The sequence below is a fragment of the Emys orbicularis genome, chromosome 2 (assembly GCF_028017835.1).
Source record: "Emys orbicularis isolate rEmyOrb1 chromosome 2, rEmyOrb1.hap1, whole genome shotgun sequence".
In the NCBI taxonomy this organism is placed as follows: domain Eukaryota; kingdom Metazoa; phylum Chordata; order Testudines; family Emydidae; genus Emys; species Emys orbicularis.
The window spans coordinates 22,361,996-22,384,778 of NC_088684.1; the positions used below are offsets into that span (position 1 = coordinate 22,361,996).

The 22,783-nt window shown below is 42.6% G+C and overlaps 1 protein-coding gene across 1 annotated transcript in view; it reads right to left on the bottom strand.

The window, feature by feature from the left end:
• The window catches only part of FAM91A1 (family with sequence similarity 91 member A1), a 55,081-nt gene that overhangs the window by 24,417 nt on the left and 7,881 nt on the right, over nucleotides 1-22,783 (bottom strand). Inside the window, exons 4-15 of the mRNA XM_065399200.1 lie at nucleotides 22,346-22,403; nucleotides 17,373-17,440; nucleotides 15,499-15,612; nucleotides 14,064-14,154; nucleotides 10,765-10,827; nucleotides 9,479-9,585; nucleotides 8,294-8,332; nucleotides 8,038-8,150; nucleotides 5,968-6,086; nucleotides 5,363-5,475; nucleotides 5,005-5,091; nucleotides 3,907-4,039 (exon numbers count right to left, since the gene is read on the bottom strand). Of these exons, the coding sequence (XP_065255272.1) occupies nucleotides 3,907-4,039; nucleotides 5,005-5,091; nucleotides 5,363-5,475; nucleotides 5,968-6,086; nucleotides 8,038-8,150; nucleotides 8,294-8,332; nucleotides 9,479-9,585; nucleotides 10,765-10,827; nucleotides 14,064-14,154; nucleotides 15,499-15,612; nucleotides 17,373-17,440; nucleotides 22,346-22,403 (1,105 nt within the window). The remainder of the gene's footprint in view (nucleotides 1-3,906; nucleotides 4,040-5,004; nucleotides 5,092-5,362; nucleotides 5,476-5,967; nucleotides 6,087-8,037; nucleotides 8,151-8,293; nucleotides 8,333-9,478; nucleotides 9,586-10,764; nucleotides 10,828-14,063; nucleotides 14,155-15,498; nucleotides 15,613-17,372; nucleotides 17,441-22,345; nucleotides 22,404-22,783) is intronic.

Genomic DNA, 22,783 nt, shown 5'->3' on the forward strand with positions numbered 1-22,783 from the left:
ATGGCTTGGGAAAAACTGACACACTGAAACAGTCATCTTCAACATCTAGGGCATCAAACTAGTCGTTTGGGGGAGGATAATAGCTAGGGTAATCATGTGGAATCTCATGTACTTGATGCACCTGTTGAGACCCCCTAAGATCAAGAATAGGTCTCAGGAAATACTGCGAGTAGAATCTTTTCCCCTGATATTGCAGAGGGACTTCTTCTATGGCCCCCAAATCCTGCAGAGTCCACAGCTGCTGGGGGTGCAGTGACTTGTGAGAGGGGTCCCTGAAAAGGGATAGGGTGGGGGAGGGGGCACGATGTGGGAAATGGAGAGAAATTGAATGGCATAACCTGATTCCACAGTGCTGAAGACACATTTGTCTGTGGTCATAGCTTCCCAAGCACTGTGGAAGTGCGAAAGGCCATCCCCGAAAAGCTGCAAGTTCACAACTGGAATGCTGCTCTTGATCTGACAGTCAAAATTGCTGCTTGCCAAAAGTTGAAGGAGGACAGACTGACCGATTAAAAGTTAGACCCAGGTGGTCTTCTCCTGTATGACTTATTCCCCTTTCTGGAATGGTCTTTCTGTCTGGCCCGATATGGTGTCTGCCAGAAATACCGCTGAGACAGGTATTGCTGGTGCTAACCGGTAAAATACCTTTTGGTGGCTGGGATATAAATCCCCAACAAACGCATGACTCCTTAAATGAATGCAAAGTCTCATCTGTTTTGTCAAAGAACAAAATATGATAACCAAAGGCTTTTTGCACTTTGCTACAGAATTCACAAAATCGTATTTTGACAGCAGTGGCCAGTGATTTGCAATGCGCATTTGCAAGGCAGAGGCTAACAAATTTTCTCCTCAGGAGATTCATCCTCTCAGCCTCTTTCATCCTTGGGTGTGGATTTGTATCTCTGTTGTTGCAACCTCTCATTAGCTGCTGTTACAAGAACAGAGTTAGGGGCAGGATGAGATTGAACACACTCAAACACCTGCATGGGAACATAACACTTGTCCTTATGTTTTGCTGTAGAAGACAAGGAAGCCAGGGTATTCCAAAAAGTCTTGGCAGGTTCTAACAATGCTTCATGTAAAGGGAAAACTACACTCCTCATGCCAAGGACTGAATAATGTCAATGTGTGCGTATTTTCTTGCACAAACTCCATTTGAATACCCATTGCTGAAACCATTCATCTCAGAAGCTCCTAATGGAGCTTAAAATCTTCAGGCACTGTGAGGAAGACTCCAGTACCATGGAGTCATCCAGTGATGAGGGTGGGATAGAAGTGGAGCCATTGGAACCTTCTGCTCTAATACATGCTCCTGTATGAATGGTTCAGTCTGCACCTGCTCCAAGGAAGCTGCCTCCATTTGAGTCTGCAATGTCTGCAAAGAGCTGAGCAGATGATACTACAGGTTGGTTGGGAAACCTAACCCTGGAGTGAGTCAAAGACCAGGACTTTACTGAATGTGGAACATCCCACAGAGCTACTGGGCATAGGGATTTGGCACTGATGGCCAGTATGCACTAGGCCAAGAGTTCATCTCTAATGTAGGAACAGTGGCAATCCTGGTACCCATCATGGTCCATAGGAGTTCTCCACCATCTCCTAGAAGTGTGTCTCAAGCACGAGGGAGAGGGAGAAGATGTCCCTAAGTTTGATGAAGCTTCAAAGTCATCAGAAGGTAACAGGGGAGCCACCCTGCATGGAGTGAACAAACATCGTGCCTCATCTGAGACCCAATACGCTGGCTGTATTGGCATTGAGGTAGGAAAAGAAATCAGCACCCTGAGGACTGGCCAGCATATCACATTCCCATTTGGTACTAACTCTGAAGATAGCACAGACACCAGGGTCAGTACTCATTCTAAAGATGTGGTCTGTACCACAGTCATCATCGGTGCCAAAGATGGCAACAGTTCCAACGGACCACTCAGTACTGATAAGAAGGCAGTGCTCAATTGTCCACTGTGAGCGTTAGGCAATGCCGGCAACTGGGATGTCTTTGCCATCTCACCAGGCAGCACTGCCCATATCAATGGTTTCTGGGCTACTGAATGCTCCTGAGTAATTAGAGAACCAGGAACAGTGAGAGGCAAAGCAAGTCTGACCCTGCCTGGTATTCTAGTAGCAGGGAAACAGTCAATGCTGACATTGTCAGTACCAGCATCTCATGGACGGCATCGGAGTCAACAGTACAGTGTTGAACTGATGCTGCCTTGGAAACAGAGCAGATAGCCAAGCTCCATCTCACATCCTGGTAGATCAGTCCACACTACTCTTGGAAGAGAAGGATGAGAGCTCTGAAGTAGCTGCAGTCCATTTTGTGAGACCTTTTTCTCAGAGGACCCAAGGAAGGAGAATGATCTGTCTTCCTCCTGCAAGAGGTATCAGAGTCTGGCTGAGGAACATAAGCTCACTCCAGCTCTGAAGTTGTTTGAGAGGCCGGACTATCTGTGGAGATCCCTTGTACCAAAGTGGGCTTCGTAGCCAGCACTCAAGTGCTGCTTGAGTCTCAAGTCCATTGCCACCTGCATTCTTTTTTTAAGACTCGCAGATGGAGCACCTTTCTCTAATGTATCTTTCTCCTAGCCACAATAAACACCGCATGTGGGGATCACTATTGGGAATAGCCGCCCCACATAATGGACAGTGTTTGAATGCTGGTGACAGCATCCCATCAGGATGACAAGTTAATCTAACTATTCTTAGCTAATACTAGTTAACTATTTATAACAAAAATTCAAAAGACTGAGATAAGAAACAGCATGTGGGAAATACAACATGAAATGCTCCAACTCTAGTTGTGGGTAGTGAGAAGGAATGGAGGGGGTCAGGTGACACTACCCTTAAATAGCCAGGGGATGGGCTAATGGCCACAGGACGCAAGCTCTGCCCCTACGGGTACCACTATGTAAAGTTCTCTGGCGTCGGAGCACTAGGTGCATACACATACACACTCAAAGAAGAACTAAATGTCTGCTACCAATCCATATTACACTTTTTCTATTATCTGCCATTATACCACAGTATAAAAGATACTTGGGCCAAGTATATTGGTGTACATCTGGTGAAATACCATTGATTCAAGATAGCAGAGCAGTACTTAGTTCACTTGCTTCCAAATAATTCTCTCTAGAGAATAGAGTAATACAGCTGAATAGTATGACCCTGCCTTCCAATGACCTAAACCAGGGAGGTGCTGAGCCCCCAAATATCCCAACTATGATTAGCATGGAGAATGCTTAGCACCTTGTAGGATCAAGCTCTTATTTGTTAACACAAAACAAACAAAAAAATCAACCTTACTGATAGATTTAGTCATCACAGAATTGCAAATTTGGGGTATATTTCAGGCCCACAGAGATACTGAACTAGCAGCAAGAAAAAAATTTTGGGGGCTCATCTTGACGATGGATTTTTGCAGTGAAGCATGTTTGGAATTTTTTTGAGGGGAGGGAGATTTTCACAGGCATAAAGGGCAACTAGGCATTCAGCGTGCGTGCGTGCGCAATGGAGAGTTGTGCCGAACTCCCCTCTGTGCCTTTGAAATATCTCCACTTAGTACATTTAGTCATGCAGAAATATTCCTCCTTTACTATCCTTGAATGTTTCTGGTTTGGAACTAGCTCCCTCCCCCACCAGCCCAGTTTGTCCTTGGTCTTGCAGTGAAATCAATCTAGTGTTTCGAACACCAATCTACTGCCATGTAAGTGACTGATGTGTAAAATATGACAAGGATGGATCACTGGAGGTTCAAAACAGGCAAGAGTGGACTGTAAGGCCCAATTTCAGGAAAGCACCCATTCAGAAAGGGCACTTAGTGAGAAAACTCTTTTTAAAGAGAACACATGATAAACAAACTTAACTCCGAGAGATTGGACAGTTTTCCCAAAACAGTAACTTTCACTGTACCATTATTTGGATGTTCAGGTTGTGCAGCTTGTGCCACTAGGTCCTTGTTATGCCGCAAAAACAGTATTGTGTTTCTCAAAGTAAGTGCATGATCAAAGTATCTCTGTGCCTCCCCTTCACCTGTGCTTTGAACCTAAACAAAAAATAATATGACTGTGTATGTTGTATACTGTTTCTCTAGATACCAGTTCCACAAATACTAGATTAAGAAGTTATTACAAACATTCTACAGTCAGCATTTAAAAGGTGCAATTGCCTTGAAGTTTTTCAGCAAGAATGATCCACAACAACAATCAGGTTAAGTGAAAGCTGGCAAAGCTTGTCAAATACTGTAATGTTAAGTATATTAGCGTGACATTAAAAATGGGGGAAGGAGAGGAATCCCAAAAAATATATCAAACAACTTCAGTTGTACTGTATCATCATTGTTCAATATAAAACTTACCACTTAAGGGGCTTCTGTGAAAGGATGCTATAATAAAGTCATAGCAATTACAGAAAAAAATGTACAAGTATACAACTGTACAGTCATCTTAAGGAATTGGTTGGTTTGTTTAAAATTATGGTAGATATAAGATTTAAAGGTTTAAAAAAATTAAATTTTAAAACAACAGATCTGGAAAATTATGGTTTGCAAATTCCAATCTTTAATGACCAAGTTTCAAAAGCATGTGCATGCAAAAGTGTATGCACATTTTTGAGATACCCAAATCCAGCACACAAAAAACCAATGCTAGCACACAAGTTAGTGGTTGTGTGCACATGTATCTACAGATGCATGCACACAAGGGTTTGTGAGGTTTAGTGTATTTGCATATCTTCACTTAGCGATTGCACTTTTATACATGCACTTCTGATAATGTGGCCTTAAAAAAAACAGTCATTACTGGCACAGACATACAGGATAGTCTCCATTTTAATGGGACATGTGTTCCTACCACTATTATTATGTACAAAGAGGGGTAACAATAAGCTCCTAAATCAAAAGCACAAAAATACATATCAAATACTGATAGTGTAAAACACACACACACACACACACACACACAGAAACATCTTAAGCTCTGAAAAACTTTACACTGTACACAAGAGAGTTACCTTTTCAAGTTCCACAAGAAAACTGTCCAGAGACTCATCTGATAATTTTCCAACTTCAAACATAGTTACCGCATGACTTTTCAAGTTCTGCAACAATATAATCCAAATATATTGTATATAAGATTTTTATATACAATATAAATTTCACAGATTCTTATCTCTGTGAGTGGGAGATTTAACATATATGTTTTTGTAAAATAAAGACAAAATTTGCGTAAACAAATGATCATTAAAGTTGCTAAACAATTGAAACAAAAAGTTCTAAAATCATCAGAGCTGCATTATACTAAAAACCAAGACTTAAAATGTTTTCTACACATTTGATCTTCACATAGACAAACTGAACAATCTGACATACTGGTGAAAGATTCCCCATCATTAGAAAGGCAGTGAGAGTTGAATCAAACAGGAAGGCAATACGCTTTGTGTGTCCACTAGACAGACTCAAGCTGCTCACGCTGGCTGTGTCAGCTAATAAAACAAAGAAAGAATTTGTAATCTTATTTGTTTTATTTAAGAATAAAGACATTTTCTTTAAGCAAGCCTTAAAATCATAGAACTAGATCTACGTATGAACTAAACAAATAAAGCATAAAGCCCACACTATGCCATACCAAGTCTTATACATATTTCCTTGCTATTATTGCAACACTATATAACTCTCATCAAATTTAAAATTTAATTTTGCAGTAATTTTATTTTCATTCAGGAAGAATTCTACTAACATTCATAATACAGATTGGTTAAAACAGCACTTTTTTGAGGTGGGGGAGGTGGGGAGATGCAACAAGAATAAAAAGTGGGAAAATAACTCAATGTATTTGATGTTTGAAGTATTTCCGCAATCTGCCTCTCTCTACATATTCTGGTTGGGTCTATGAATAATTAGCATTTATAACCTCAAGGCATTTTACAAACATTAACTAATTGATGGTAATGTATCAATTCAATATAGGTGCTAACCTGGATCATCTTGACTGTTGGTGTCAGTATCTGTAGCTGATGAACAAGCTTCCTGTACAGGAGTCCTGTTTTCCCCACTGTCCCATGAAAGCAGCATCTTTTGCGGATCCAAAGTACTCCTATTAACATAAAGTCTGTATCTATTATCACTGTAGCACCATGGCAGCAGCTCTGCCTGCTAATCTCATGGTACCTCACGCATGCTCAGTGGCAGATTATGAAAACCACTGCAAGTCCTATCAAAGCGAGATCAAACATTTCACACCAATGTAGAATGCCTATCTGTTGATCCAGCTCCTGCCCTCAAACTATCCCTCAGCCAGAGGTCTGAATTCTTCAACTGATGACTACAAAAACGTTCAAACAGGTTTTATTTATTTCTTGATAATAAGAATGCCCAAATACTGCAAGCTGTCTTGCCGACCACAGAAATGCACCGCCGATTACAAGTACACACACCACCAGCCGCACTGAGATAGGCTGTCATGGTACTACCATGGAAACGACTACTTTTAGTTTTTAAAATCAGGAAATAATCTTAAAGTTCTAAAGACACAAATCAAAATACAGAATAATTACAAATTCACAGCCATAAAACATTAAAGCAAGTACATACTTCTTGGTTTTGAAACACAGACTAAGTATTCTAAACCAAAATGCCAACACTTAAAGTATTATTTGCAGCACCTATCAGTGAATTTTACCACCAATAACCCTCACATATACCCAAGAGCTACATATATGTTATTCTCATTTTCTATATATAAAATGAAGGAAAATAATTAAATTATTGTCAGGACCACAAAGGGAATCACAGTGCCAGAATCAAGGGTAGAATTTAGAACAGGGGTCTCAAACTCAAATGACCATGAGGGCCACATGAGGACTAGTACATTGGCCCGAGGGCCACATTACTGACACCTCCCCCCCGCCGCCCTCGGCCCCGCCCCCACTCCACCCCTTCCATGAGGCCCCACCCCAGCCCTACCTCTTCCCACCCCTTCCCTGCCCCCATTCCAACCCCTTCCCCGAAATCCCTACCCCAACTCTGCCCCCTCCCTGCCCCCGGGGGGGCAGGAGGGGTGTGGGGTGTGGCAGGGGCTCAGGGCAGGGAGTTGGGGTGTGGGGTGCAGGAGGGGTGAGGGGTACAGCAAGGAGTCAGGGTGCAGGGTGCGGCATGGGGCTCAGGGCAGGGGGTTGGGGTGCAAGAGGAGTGCGGGGTGTGGCAGGGGGCTCAGGGCAGTTGGTTGGGATGCAGGAGGGGTGCGGGGTGAGGCAGGGGGTTCAGGGCAGGGGGTCAGGGTGCAGCGGGGGCTCAGGGCAGTGGGTTGGGGTGCAAGAGGAGTGCGGGGTGCGGCAGAGGGCTCAGGGCAGTGGGTTGGGATGCAGGAGGGGTGCGGGGTGAGGCAGGGGGTTCAGGGCAGGGGTTCGTGGTGCAGGGTACGGCAGGGGGTCGGGGTGCAGGAGGGGTGCAGCACGGGGCTCAGGGCAGTGGGTTGGGATGCAGGAGGGGTGCAGGGTGAGGCAGGGGGTTCAGGGCAGGACGTCAGGGTGCAGGGTGCGGCAGGGGTCTCAGGGCAGGGGGTTCGGCTGCAGGAGGGGTTCGGGGGGCAGGATCTGGCCCGGCGCGTACCGGGGGCAGGGCAGGGCAGGCTCCCTGCCTGCCTGTCTGCCCTGCCCCCGTGCTGCTAGGGGCTGTGTGTTGCTGTTGCTTCAGGCACCGCCCCCAGCAGCTCCCATTGGCCGCGGTTCCCCGTTCCCAGCCAATTGGAGCTGCTGGGGGCGCTGCCTGAAGCAACAGCAACACACAGCCCCTCTGCCCCCCTTCCCCACGTTCCAGCCTCTTCCCGGAGCAGCGCGGGGCAGGGCAGGCAGGCAGGGAGCCTGCCCTGCCCCTGGTGCACGTCCGGCCGGAGCCGCTCTAGGTAAACACTGGGGGAGGGCGGGGGGGGCTGCGAGGGGCTCGCGGGCCGCGTGTTTGAGACCCCTGATTTAGAATGTACCACCTCCCAGCTCTGTAGTCAAAACTATACTTTCCAAGAAGCTCAAGAAACATGGCAAGATACCTACTTCAGTCGATTTATAGAAGGAATGTTCCTCCATGATGAATGAAGATTTTCCAGATTCATTACTTGGCCTTTTTTGTGGGCAAAACCCAATCGACAATACATGGACACAGCATTCTGAAGAGACAAAAAGAGATCAATAAAAAACTGCTAAGTTTCACAACGTAGTTTTAGTATCTATTTAAGAAGCCATGTAGTAAAACATTGGAGGATTTTCACTTTGGACAATTAGATGCTTTGGATGTACTATTCAGACATACCTTCACCAGTGATAAGTCTATCTCTAGAACATTTGCAAGCTGAAAAATAGGAAACAGATAAGAGACAAAATAAGAATAATTGATAAGTGATTCCAGGACTCATTTGCTACTAGCCAAGAACACCTTTTCTAGTACAAGTTGTACAATCTATTGTCATTTCACAAGTGGTTAAGAGAAAGGAAAAGAAATGCTGAAACCTTAGTTCAATACTCCCTTCCTTGAGTAGCAAGAGATTCAGGATCAAATACTCCACTGTGTTACTCCTTGTGCAGTCATTTACACCAGGGTAGACTACATGCAAAGTGGATGTAAAATGTTATCATTTCAATTAATTTATTTAAGCATTTTACACCCACTATACACTATAAATGAGTACACAGGGCATTGGAGAATCAGGCCTAGTCTTACAACCTGATTCTGTTTTGAGAAGGGACCATGTAAAATCTACTCCCCGGGCTTTCACTGTCCCATCCATTCACTTTGGTGACAAAGATAAAAATGTAATACTTTTTACTGTTAACACAACAGAATCAATCCAACTATGAGAGGGGGAAGCTGGGTTCCATTTTTTCTTGTGCATCATCAACTAAGTTCCAATCACAGGTTTAATCTATAAGTTACCCGTGGGCAAACCCACTTAAGGCAATGGAGTTGTATATGCCCTGAACTAAGGACATAATTCGGCCTGCAGAATCTTTATTATAAAAGATTGAAGAACTCAGCTTGGCCCTCAGGAACCCCACAATGCCTTTTTGCAATCACTTTTCCAAAGTGAAAATGCACCTCTAAGTAGAGACAACAAAGTAAATAAGCAACCAGTATTATGAATATTAACTATTTGCAAGGATTGTTCACTAAAACTCCCACCCCATGTTGTTCCTATGCACTGCTCTTTTTGCCAGGGGAAAGGTAGTACTATTTATGAAAAAAAACGTTGTGTGCTTTTTAATATTTTAAACAAAAGCAACTAGTACATTCCATAAAGCAATGAATATTGTTTCAAATCTCTTATCCCTAGACTCATCTCTGGAAAGCTACATACCGTCATATGGCTGTGGAGATGGACACTGACAATAGGAAATGCATTTCTCCCTATCTGCCTTTCAAGTATTTGACCAGCCTGTTTCTTGGCCCTTCCAGTTTCCCTCACCTCCCTGATGCAGAAACAAACTAAGCGTTACTTACCTCTGCCACATTAGTGTGTTCATCTATTGAAACAAATATCTTGTAGAGAAGAGTTTCAAAGTAATCACCTTGCAGTCTGTTCATTACAAAACCTTCAAGTGGAGGCACTGGAAAGAATTATTTTTAATACTATGGTTTAAAAGCTTTAAGTTTTCAGAATATTTTGACTGCTTAAAAGCTGAAAGATTTTTTTTAAATAACCAAACTAAACTTTATTCTAGTTCAGACTACGGGGTAATTTACAATATTTTCCCTCCAAGTTCAGATTTATTCATTCAATTTCTCTGGTGCCTTTCCAACTTTACACAACTCCCAAAACTTAAACACAATAAAAAATCTAAAATCATTCTATGAAATATTTGCATTCAGCTATTTTCTAATGATATATTCTCCCATAACAGCTAAAGCCATTCTGCCCAGCGGTATCATAAGACCCCACCTAAATCATCCTGCAGTCAGTCACCAGCCCATCCACCTGTAAAAACTCCCAGCCTACTTAAAAGGTCTATGAAAGAGACTAGCTTTGTAGCATTTCTGAATGGTTAATATGTCTGGAAAGAGTTGAGGACCCAGCTACAGCTTAAGTGTCTTGCCAGGTCTAAACTGTAGCAGCGCAAGGTGGTCCCACTGTAACCAGGTCCCAAACCACTTAAACCAAACACAATTAAATCTTGCCCTTGAAATTCCATCCCAAATATCTTGGGAGCTAGTGCAGCACTCAAAATAATAGTAATTGCTCCCTGCATGTTGCACCCTTTATCCAGTGGACAGCCACATTCTGCAGAAGCTCAAGTTTCCACATGGTCCTAAAATACCGCACATTACAGTAATCAAATGTTGAGGTGACAGAGGCATGAATGATGGAAGTGAATAAGCAACCAGTACTATGAATATTAACTGAATCAGAAAGAAAAGACTTTTTTTTAACATGGTTAAGTTTGTACATTTATAGTATCCATGTTAACTGCAGATACACCGAAACAAGGACAATTGTTTAAATTATACTTAAATGTCTTCAGCTCCACATATGTTAAAAGCAGCTTTATTACTTCAGATAGAAATATAAGTTGAAAATAAATAAATACTAATAAGGATAAAGGACAAAATTTTAGCAGCAAGTTGGAAAGCCATTCAATAAACAAGAAGAGTTTTCAACCATCTTTGTGTTATGTTTAAATAGATCACTTTAATAGAAAAAGAAAGCAGCACCCAAAAAAAGGAAACTTAAGTTATCTGGAATGAATCTCTTCCCACGAAAACATAGCTACTACTGCTCATACACTCACCTGCTATACAACTGTCATCAGATATTGGTACATCAAGGTAAATAAATCCTTTGTTATATAAACCTTTAAAAATAAAAAATATGTCATTTTAGAAAGTTGTTTACCCAAATACTAATGATACTAGCAGACGCTATATTTTTTTTCAATCGATTTAGGAAGTTTTAACCTCTCCCACCCCACACTCCTGAATAATATACAATTATACAGCTATGATTAGACCAGAAGACTAAACAGAACATTAACTAGACATTACACTGAAGCAGAATCCTAAATTATTCACAGCACAAAGACAAGGTACAATTTGACCCACAGCCATATATTTACTTCAGAAACAGGGATTAGGAAGGTAACAGGGCACGGAAAGAAGGGTGATCAGCAATTGAGGTAACTAGGTTTATTGCAGAAACATGGGGTATATCTACACGACAGTTAATCTGGACTCTTATTTGAGTTTTAGCGTTTACCCTCTACCATCCACACAGAAAGACCTCTGACCCAGGGTTTTCCTGGCTGGGGGTGTGGGTTAAAGGCTGGGCTCTACTTTTAATTGGGCAGGAACCCACAGTGAAGATGCAGACTTAACTCACTCAAATGCTGATAGTACTCCAATGCCTTCCCACAATCCACCCCCACCTGAAGGACAGACAAGTTCTCTCACAAATGACTGGGAACCAATCCTAGTGTCTCAGCACAGAGAGCCATGGCATGTGCCCCCAATATACACGGGCGTGAATAAATAGTGAGGACACAGTAATGAAGGTATGCCTTTGTAGTGGGGATACTCACACCAAGACTAAGCTAACCTGAGTGCTCAACCTTGGTGCCAATCACCCAGGTTAACTGGGCAGCATAAACATAACTATGGAGAGGGATTTCAAAAGGCAAGAACTTGAGAGCCCTGACCGTTAACTCTAAGAATTGTATCATGAGCGAATAAAGCACAAACCTTGATCACCCAGTGTATTAGGTGTCCGATTTATTGCCTTTTGTTTATCTCTGACCTTAGGCCAGAGAGCATATCTACTCCCTGTTCAGTATAGCAGAAAGGACACTATCAGCACTCAATTTTTAAATGTGTGTGTTTTTATTTAACTCCTTATTCTTGTGTCAAAGTGTTTTATTTAGCCCAGGATAGGATATTTGAGGCTAACTACCTCACAAGTTAACACCTCCAAGAGTTACTCGTAACTATTTGGCACTGAAAATATTATGAGAAACAGTAGAAATTTTCACAAATAAATTGCCAAGTCAACAGCCAACCAGGCAAGCAAGCTTGATAAGATACAGTTTTAGCACAGTAGGGATTTGAGTTGCAACTGTGTATCATATTTTAGTAATACAGACTTAACTAATTGAGTTCAGACTGAACTCCTGGCTTAGGTTAGGAATTGCATTGCCTTCTAAAAATAGAGATACACACAATATATAATGGACTACACACTGACAAGCCTGCACAGAGTAGGTAGCAACACATACCCAGACAGACTGTTAAGCACATGTAGTGCAAGACAGCCTGTTGTCATAGGCCAGGAGGACACATGGCAAGCTGACATAACCCAAAGTGACGTGCTTTTTACTGCTTTCTCCGGGTGCCATGTTCATTGCTGGTGCAGGCTCTCACTTGCTGTGTATGGCAGCATATACATAACAGATTTTAGGCCAACCAAACCCTTTTCCTCATAAAAGCCCATTCCATTAGTGGTCCACATCTGCTTTTTCCACCCATGAGACAGGGCAGGATCCCTCTGCACGCCCACATTGGGCACACTGCTATTTGTACATTGAGTTTGCACCCTTTTCTTTCGTCAGGTACAGGCAGCATTTAGCCCTAAATACCTTGAAGGGTCACGGTCAAGCATTTTCATAGTTTTTGTTTTTTTTAAACCCTCTACTGTTCTTACATCCACTCAGAAGCTTGAAATTAATCTCCCTCACTCTTTCTACAGGTTTTGTCCTGTTCCATTTAGCAAACACTTAATTTCTTCCTGCTCTTCTTATGGGGAATATACAGCATAGATCTGCTTCATTTGCTATCTTGTTTGCCATCAGCAGCATCAATGCCACCAATGATTTAGGTACAGACAGCTCAGGGAAGAGGGTTTGTTAGTCAGCTTGGGCTCCCTCTGCTGGCATGATGACTTGACTCAAAATATTGTTGTTTCTACAAGAACAATGGAGACATAGGCCTGGTCTACACTACGAGTTTAGGTCGAATTTAGCAGCGTTAAATCGAATTAACCCTGCACCCGTCCACACAACGAAGCCATTTACTTCGACATAAAGGGCTCTTAAAATCGATTTCTGTACTCCTCCCCAACAAGGGGAGTAGCGCCGAAATCGACATTGCCGGTTCGAATTAGGGTTACTGTAGGCGCAATTCGATGGTATTGCACGGTTCACCCAGGAAAAAAGGCGTGAAACGGTTGTCTGCCATTGCTTTCCCAGAGGGAGGGGGAGGATGTACCCAGAACCACCCGCGACAATGTTTTTTGCCCCATCAGGCATTGGGATCTCAACCCAGAATTCCAATGGGCGGGAGAGACTGCGGGAACTATGGAATAGCTATGGGATAGCTACCCACAGTGCAACACTCCGGAAGTCAACGCTAGCCTCGGTACATGGACGCGCACCGCCGAATTAATGTGCTTAGTGTGGCTGCATGCACTCGACTTTATACAATCTATTGCCAAAAATCGAATTCTGTAGAATCGGAGTAATCCCGTAGTGTAGACATACCCATACACACACAGGTTCTCAGCAATAGAGTGGTAGATCTTTGGGAAATCAACAAGAGATTGTCCTCACCAGACCATAATATTCTTAAGAATCCCATGTTTGCTATCTAATAGTGCTCTTCAGAACAGAATCAACTACTATTTTAAAAGCTCTCCCCTCCCCAAATAGTATACATTTGATGAACAATAGTAAAGTAAAACAATGTCTCTCTCATTTAGGTCAACACAACTTTGATGTCTAGAAATTGCATAAGTATGACTTTTTTTTTTGTAAGATGTCTGTGTGATAAAGTCATTGTATCATTTCAAATAGAAATAGAGCAACAGCTGCCAAAATAAATATATACCGCTAAGAATCAGTGTTATACTATTTAGAAAACATTATTTATAGGTGATTTCCTCCACTTTTGTTTTATTCCATAATATTTTCCTTCATCTCTTATCTGTACTAAATGCTTCAGCCTCCTATGTTCCTTTTATTCCTAGTCTGAAAAATTGGGTCCTCAAATTTTTCCTCAATAAATTCTACAGTAGACAGAAATGCCACATTTGTTAGACACTTACTGTGAACTATATTGTAGTCTAGTGATCCAGCAAGCTGAGGACCTGAATCAATTATCTTATCAATAACAGATTTCTCAGATGTAGTACAAATCTATGTAAAAGAAAACATGTTAATTTCTAGTAAGATCTGTCTACGCATTTTACATACAGTCATTCGGAATGAAAAGTTTTCAGCTTTAAGACAGTGAAAACTAATAAAGGCATCTTTACACAAGGAAGTCAGTATATGAACCACATATTTAAGCTTGCCATAGTTGTCTAGTTTGTTACTCTTATCTCTGCAGAAGTAACCTCATCACAAGATTACGCAGACCTCTGGAAGCTGTATTTAGTTTACTGCTTGCTGAAGATTTAGCTAGTGAAGTTCAGATTAAAATAGTATCAGAGGGGTAGCCGTGTTAGTCTGAATCTGTAAAAAGCAACAGAGGGTCCTGTGGCACCTTTAAGACTAACAGAAGTATTGGGAGCATAAGCTTTCGTGGGTAAGAACCTCACTTCTTCATCTGAAGAAGTGAGGTTCTTACCCACGAAAGCTTATGCTCCCAATACTTCTGTTAGTCTTAAAGGTGCCACAGGACCCTCAGATTAAAATAGAGTTTTTAAAATTCACTGATGATACAGTGCTCAACTTTTAAGTAGGGTTGTGTATTTTCAATACAACTTATTTAACTATAACAGTTCTAAAATAGGTTAAGTTTCAGATCTAAATGCAACACCTCTATTTAAATCATTTTACAGTTATGGGATTTTGGACTACAAATAAACTGTATCTGAAATGTACTAGATTCCATCCGAACACTCAATTTCTACTTTGAACAACGGACAATCTAAATGAGACCAGCAGCATAATATAGTTGTTTCTTTTTGTATCTTAAGATATATGCATCATACAGTTCATGGACATTCCTTCAGGGAAAAATGTATTTCGCAGTCATGCTGAAATAAGTTTCCTAATACCATATAACCCAGAAGTCAGAATTCACAGGAAAAAAGAGAAAGTATACCAATAAAAAAAATCCTTACCACTATTTCCATAAGAGATTCTACTACAGGGATCGGCAACCTTTGGCACGCGGCCCAGGCCGGTTTGTTTACCTGCAGCGTCTGCAGGTTCAGCCGATCGCAGCTCCCACTGGCCGCAGTTCACCACTCCAGGCCAATGGGGGCTGCGGGAAGCGGCGCGGGCCGAGAGATGTGCTGGCCACCCTACCCCAGCCACCATTGGCCTGGGACGGCGAACTTCGGCCAGTGGGAGCCGCAATCGGCCAATCCTGCGGATGCTGCAGGTAAACAAGCAGGCTTTCCCTGGCGGGCCTTGTGCCAAAGGTTGCCGATCCCTGTTCTACTACATTAAGAGATAAACAGTACAGATTTGTAATCTTCCCCCATTTTCTCAGTAATTAGCAGTGTCTAAATTTGGTTAAACACACAATACCTTTATGTCATCCTCTGTGATGTAGCCAGCCTGCACCACCCACCAGGCCTCTACGGCAATCTCCACCGGCTTTACTGGTAGCAGATCACGAGTAGTTTTCCTTCTGAAAAATTTCTGCAGTGATACAGTCCATTTGAGATTGTACATGTTAAATGTTATTGATTACAAATAGAGATGTTACCAGTTTCCTTTACACCATAAAAACAGCTACTTGTAAATGCTTACTTTCGAAGTACTTCATACTCAGGCATTAAACAAACACTGCAGGATACCTTGGGATATGGGAAAGCTGCTGATTTTTATTCCTAATCCCCTAAAGTCACTGAATGCACATGTATATAGCACACAGGGATATGGACTTGTTTAAAAAAAAATACATTCTCTCCACCCCAAACCAAATAAAAATGGGAAAATGAAATCAATCCATTTGTGTGTGTACTCAAGACTGCTAGCATGAAGTCCAGGCCTGAACTATTAAAAGCACACTAGCATTTTATTAGCAAAAAAGCAGAGCCTAAAGATACAGGATAGCATACAACATATCAAATGGAGTGTTTTTGTAGGCAGAATACTTTACAAAATTAATAAGCAATGCATCATAAGAACACGTATTCTGTTTATTTCTATCGACAGACAACGATTACACTGTGTTCCAGATGAGCATCATGCTACGAGCTACTATAAACTTCAGTTCATGAAAGAACAGCTAGAGGGTACTGTTGTATTGATATGGTTAAGATTACTCTTCTCACATTCTATAAAGCAGGCCCCTATCCTTTTTGTTTCCCTCAGCCTACACTAAATCTCTTTTAACTTGGATACACAATCCTTTGGCCAAAGGCGCAATGCTGTAACTGAAGACAGAGCACTTATGAATTACTTACTACATTCTTAAAAAGGAAATTATTGTTGTAAACTGAGCTTGTAAAAGGGCCAGATCATGCAGACATCAATAATGAGATTAATCTTGATGTCGTCAGTGAAACTGATCATACACAAAAAAAGGGCTGCATGATCAGACCCAACCACTGCATCCTCAAACAACATGAGTAGTATATAAACTAAATAGAATTTACATTAACTACTCTGATTATTAGCTTTTGGAGGCATACACCAGAGCAAATTCTGCTCTCAATTATACCAGTATAAATATGGAATAACTCCACCAACACCAATCGAATTACTTCAGATTTATACTAGTCAAAGGAGAATTTAGCCCCTTGTCTTTGTCTAGAGATGGCCTTAGACCAGTGGTTCTCAAAGCCCGTCCGCCGCTTCTTCAGGGAAAGCCCCTGGCGGGCCAGGCCGGTTTACATGCCGCATCCGCAGCTTCGGCCAATCGCAGCTTCCACTGGCCACGGTTCACCGCTCCAGGCCAATGGGGGCTGCGGGAAGCGGCGCGAGCCAAGGGATGTGCTGGCCGCCCTTCCCACAGCCCCCACTGTCCTGGAGCGGCGAACCGCGGCCAGTGGGAGCCATGATTGGCCGAACCTGCGGACACGGCAGGTAAACAAACCGTTCCGGCCCGCTAGGGGCTTTCCCTGAAGTGGAGGACCAGCTTTGAGAACCACTGCCTTAGACAAAATGTAGCACTGTATAAGTAGTAATAAGATAACACAAAGCTGGAGAAATTTTAATTTTTTTCTAATTTTTTTTTTTTTTTTGCTTTTTACCACAATTAACAAAAGATATTTTAATAGCTTTGAAGAAACATACATATGTTAGTGCATTATTGTTTGATTAATCATAATTTTACTAAAGAGGCATATGGCATTCTATCCCCATCTAGAACAGTTTTGTCAAGATGGAGCCAGGCATGGGAGGCAGGACCAACACTTAGAATAGATGGAAAGAAAATTAAAAACAAAACTTACTTTTGACGACCTACACTGGTTCATTAGATCAATGTACTGGTTTCTTCCTATACCAAGAAGCCGTAGACCTGAAAAGTAAATGTTTGATTTTCCTTAGGAAAAAAGTCTATTTTTAATTGAAGATGTGAGAACATATTATTCTCATTTTTAAAAGTATCTCAAGAATGTTTTCAATACTTCCTTCTTTTTTCTAAAGAAACGGCACCAAAAATAGATCCTGCTAACTTCGATGGTAGCCACATCTCTGCCCAAGAGCAGAATTTGGCCCCATTCATTTCTTTTGCCCAGACTAAATTCATAGATTCCAAGGTCAGAAGGGACCATTGTGATCATCTAGTCTCACCTCCTACAAAACACTGGCCATCGAACTTCCCCAAGATAATTCCTAGAACAGATCTTTTTAAAAAATCACCCAACTTAGATTTTAAAAATGTCACTGATGGAGAATCCACCAAGATCCTTGGTAAATTGTTTGATTAATTAATGGCCACTGTCAAAAATTCACACCTTAATTCCAATCTGAATTTGTCTAGCTTCACCTTCCAGACACTGAATCATGTTATATATACACTCTTTTCTGATATACTGAAGAGATGATTATTAAATATTGGTTCCCAATATAGATACGTATAGACAGTAAATCAACCTTAACTTTCTCTTAGTTAAGCTAAATCGATTGAGCTCTTTGAATCTATCACTATAAGGCATGTTTCCTAATGCTTTAATCGTTTTTGTGGTTCTTCTCTGAACCCTCTCCAATTTTTCAACATCCTTCTTTAATTGCGGGCTGCTGGAATACTGTATCCACACAGTATGTCACACCAGTGCCAAATACACAGGTAAAATTATCTCTCTACTCCTACGCAAGATTCCCCTGTTTATGCATCCCAGGATCACATTAGCTCTTTTGGCCATAGTATCACCTTGGGAGCTCATGTTCATGATTATCCACCATGACCCCCAAATCTTCTTCAGAGTCACTGCTTCCCAGGATAGAGTACATCCTGCAAGTACAGCCTACCTTCTTTGTGTACATTTAGTCATATTAAAACGCATAATGTTTACTTGCAGCCAGTATGCCTATCCAGATCGCTCTGAAACAGTGACCTGTCCTCTTCATTATTTACCACTCCCCCAGTTTTTGTGTCATCTGCAAACTTTAACAGTGATGATTTTGTGTTTTCTTCCAGGTCATTGATAAATATGTTAAATAGCATAGGACCAAGAACCAATCCCTGCGGGACCCCACTGGAAACACACCCACTTGATGATGATTCCCTGTCATCTTACTATAATATAGTCAGAAGAAAAATCTAATATAAACTAATTTTTTTTCTTTATGACACAAGAGTCACAGCACAGAGGGGAAAGAGTCACCAAGATCTGTCCAACATCTTCATCACCTCAGCCTTACCTTCAGTCAGCTGGTAGTAATAACTATGCCAATACCAGACACTACTGAGTTAGCTGGATTTTTAAACAGGCTAGACATTTAATAAGGCTGGACACTAAGAAGCAGAGCCAAAAGGTCACAGTGGCCTCCAAGAAAAACAGTTCATTTTAACTGAACAAGGTCGTAATCCAGTGATCTTTACCCATATAAACCATACCAATGAATTCAGTGTGATCACTTCCATGAGTAAGGTTACAATACTGGGTCTCTTCTGAATAGTTACTTACAAAAAAGTTTGGTGTCAGCCTTTGCTGAAAATTGCTGTAGTTGTTACCTCCTGCAGATCCTTACATAGCCAAATGTCCACTACATATTTATCTGTTCAGTTAGGAATAATTTTCAGTCATCTGTCCCTCAGAAATCAGGAAGACTTTATCCTATTTCCTCCACCCACATTTTCCAGTAAGTCTAACAAGACCACTATGATGGGGCACACTCGCCCCACACTGGATGGAAAGGGGTTAATCCTACCATTGTGGGCTGAGGAAGCCACACCTCCTTCACCCTACTGGGCATACTCCAGGTGTACCAGTATGAAACGGAGCAGCTCGGCTCAGTTGGGGCTGACTGCTATGGAGAAAGGATGTATGCTGCCTGCTCCAGCCAAGGCTCAGCGGACGCCTGTGACCTTAGGAGCTGGAGATGCCACAGCCCAGGCGGACGCCAAGGCAACCCCGGAGGCCTTGCAGGGTTGGGCGCAAGGGCAGACCAGAGAACCTAGAGGTAATAGGGAAGCCCAGACCACAGCAGCAGGGACAATGGCAGGAAGCTGCCCAGGGAAATCCAACAGCAGACCAGTGAGTGAGCTGAAGCCTTGAGTCAGCGTGTTTCGGTAGAAGCCTTTCCCCACTGACTCAGTGGCCCGCACTATGGCCACTACCAGGGTGCTGGGTGGGAGTCTGGTGTAGAGGGAGGGCCTGGACACCCCTGCTGGGGGAGATGAAACCCTCCCCCTGTATCCAAGATTGGCCACTAGGCCTTAGTGCCCTGCGAGAAGGGGCAGATTTCCTGACTGGCCATTGAGCCTTACTGCTCTGCAAGGAGGGACTAGATTATTGACTTGGGCCACTAGGCCTTACTGCCCTGCAAGAAGGGGCAGATTTCCTGACTCTGGCCATTAGACCTTACTGCTCTGCAAAAAAGGGCAAAGTTATTGACTTGGGCCACTGGGCCTTACTGCCCTGTGAAAAGGGGAGGATTGATGGACACTGACCCCTGAGCCTTACTGCCCAGTGACAAGGGCAAATTTATGGACTCCAGCCACTAGGCCGTACTGCCCTCCTAAGGGCAAGCGTATGGACTCGGGCTGGGAGGCACGTAGAGGTAAGAGATGTATGTTCCCCCCCCTCCCCTTTTTCCCCTAAACAAGGCAGGCACATTCCCCGCACACAGGACAGGGTTCTCCCCAACTGTGTCACAACCACAAAAAAGTGCCCTAACTCAAGTGTGGGTTCCCCTGTCCCAGTTACAAACAAGTCTAGTCAGAGGACGACAAAAATTTAACACAGAAAAATTAAAAATAATTCCAAGAAGGTAGTGACTTAGAATTTACTTCCTGAAAAATTTTGCTTTTTCAAACATGTTATGCTTCTTGAAATATGTTTCTTGAAATATATTTTAATTTCAGCAGCTACATGGTGTACCCCAGTCAATGTTCTGCTCTTGCTGCATACAAGTGTGCCTCTCCATTCTCCCCTCGTTTATCTAAAGTGCATATATAGGCTGGATTTGATTTTGAAATTCCCTCAGGCCTCAAAATTGCCATCTTATATTTTACCTGCCATAATTATATTCTCATTTACTGGCTTTGCTAGGGCTGGATTTCCAGTTTGGCTTTTTTTAAATGGATACCCAATGGACCCAAATAGTTTCTTGTACCTTACAATTTAACCATATTTGGTATTTTTCTTGCCTTCCGGCTTCCTTTTTATTTAGGTATGTGCATACTATACACCTTTTGGGCCTCAAATACAATGTTTAAGTAACCTCCATGGTCTCTCACTTTTCTTAAATCCCTCTTTCTAAAGTTTAGCGTCTCAGCGCTAGCTTTTGTTACAAAACTCCAATGAAGAAGTTTAACTTTATCACATATTAGTCACTTAGTGGCTGAACTACAATTGTTTCTCAAGTAATACACAGTTGTTGGTTTGAGACTAAATCAGGAGTCGCTTCTGTTTTTTAACTCCAAGCAATTCAGTGGTGCTGAAAAACTGCTTCTCTCAACTATCTCCCTTTGTGACACATGTGCAGTTAATGAGATAGTTGAAGTCACCCATTATTACTGTGTTATCGAATTGTGAACTCTCCCCTCTCTACCCACCCACAGTGGAAACGTATAGAGGTACAACAGGGAAGAAGACAATGAAAGCTAGTAGGGAAATTTCTCAAGTTAGATTTTAGCACCCAAAACACGTCAATTGTCTTGTTCACCAGGGTTTTCCTTAGTCTGCCAAAGGGGCCAAGGATCACCCTTCATTTCACTCCCCTTCCCTAATAATGTGATCCTTAGGGTATGTGTTCACTGCAGAGTTAAGTGTGATGCTTACTCGGGTATTGCCCTTAGCCCCTCTCCCATCCACACACAAAACCTCTCACCTGAGTTTAGTGCTTTCAACCCAGGCTAGCTGGCAAGACTAGGGGTATGGGTTAGAGCTTGGGCTCCGCTTTCACTTGGGCTGACTTTACAGTGAGGATCATAGGCACCGACTCCATGGGTGCACAGGGAAAAATTAGTGGGTGCTCCACACCCACCGGCAGCCAAGCTCCCCCCTCCTCGCCTCCTTCTCCCCTCACCCCAAGCGCGCCATGTCCCCACTCCTCCCCCTCCCTCCCAGCACTTCCCGCCCCCCCAACTAACAGCTGTTTGGTGGCACTTAGGACTTTCCGGGAGGGAGGGGGAGAGGACGCGCTCAGGGAGGAGGTGGAGAAGAGGCAGGTCAGGGGTGGGGATTTGGGGGAAGGTGGTGGAATTGGAGCAGGAAGGGGGCATGGCTGGGGTGGGAAAAGGCGGGGTGAGACGGGGACTTTGGGGAAGGGGTGGAATGGGGGTGGAGCGAGGATGGTGCAGGGGCTGGAAGAGGCGGTGAAGGGCAGGGCCTGGGAGGTCAAGCACCCACCAGGCAGAGGGGAAGTCGGCGCCTATGATGAGGATACAAGCTAACTTGGGTGCTGATACTCCTGCAGTGCCTTCCTACAATTCTCACACACCATGTGCCCAGAAGAAGGACAGACAAGTTCTCCCACAATTCACTGGGAAAAATCACAGAGCAGCCCAGATTACTGCAGCACAAAGAACCATGGATTATGTCCCCAGAAGTCCTATTAATACAAGAATGCAGTACCAATGAGGACACTGCACAGGATAACTCTGCATGAAGACACACCCCTACTTCAAAACTACTACTTACAGGTTCTACACCTTTAAAAAGAAGCTGTGATGCAACTGAAGCCTTCAAACTGTTTTCAGAAGCTGCATTTATCTACCTCACTAAACAGAAGAATGCAGCCAGATAATACTTACAGTCAGCAGCAGTAAAGTTAGGCAATGAATCGTAGCTTTTTTCACTGTTCATTATATCCTTTAAAAAGCAACACACAGAAAAGAAAAAAAAGCTTAATTTGTAGCAAGAAACAGATTTTTGGACCAATGTAGTCCACTATTTGAGAAAGGGGTGTTTTTTTAATATCCATGAGCATTTAAAACCTAAAATAACGTGTACATTTTCTATATAAAAATCTACCCCTCAAATTGAAGATAAGAATTTGACAAAGAAAATCTAGCCTGCTAAAATCAGTTAACACTTTTGAGAGATCTGGCTTACTGTAAAAGTGATGCGAGAACTGTACCAAAAATTATATGCTTACTATTAACGATGATCAGATCCCTTATATTATAAAAACCCCAGAAAGCCTGACAGGCAAATTACTAAGGGTCTAAGTCTATTTCCATTAAAGTCTG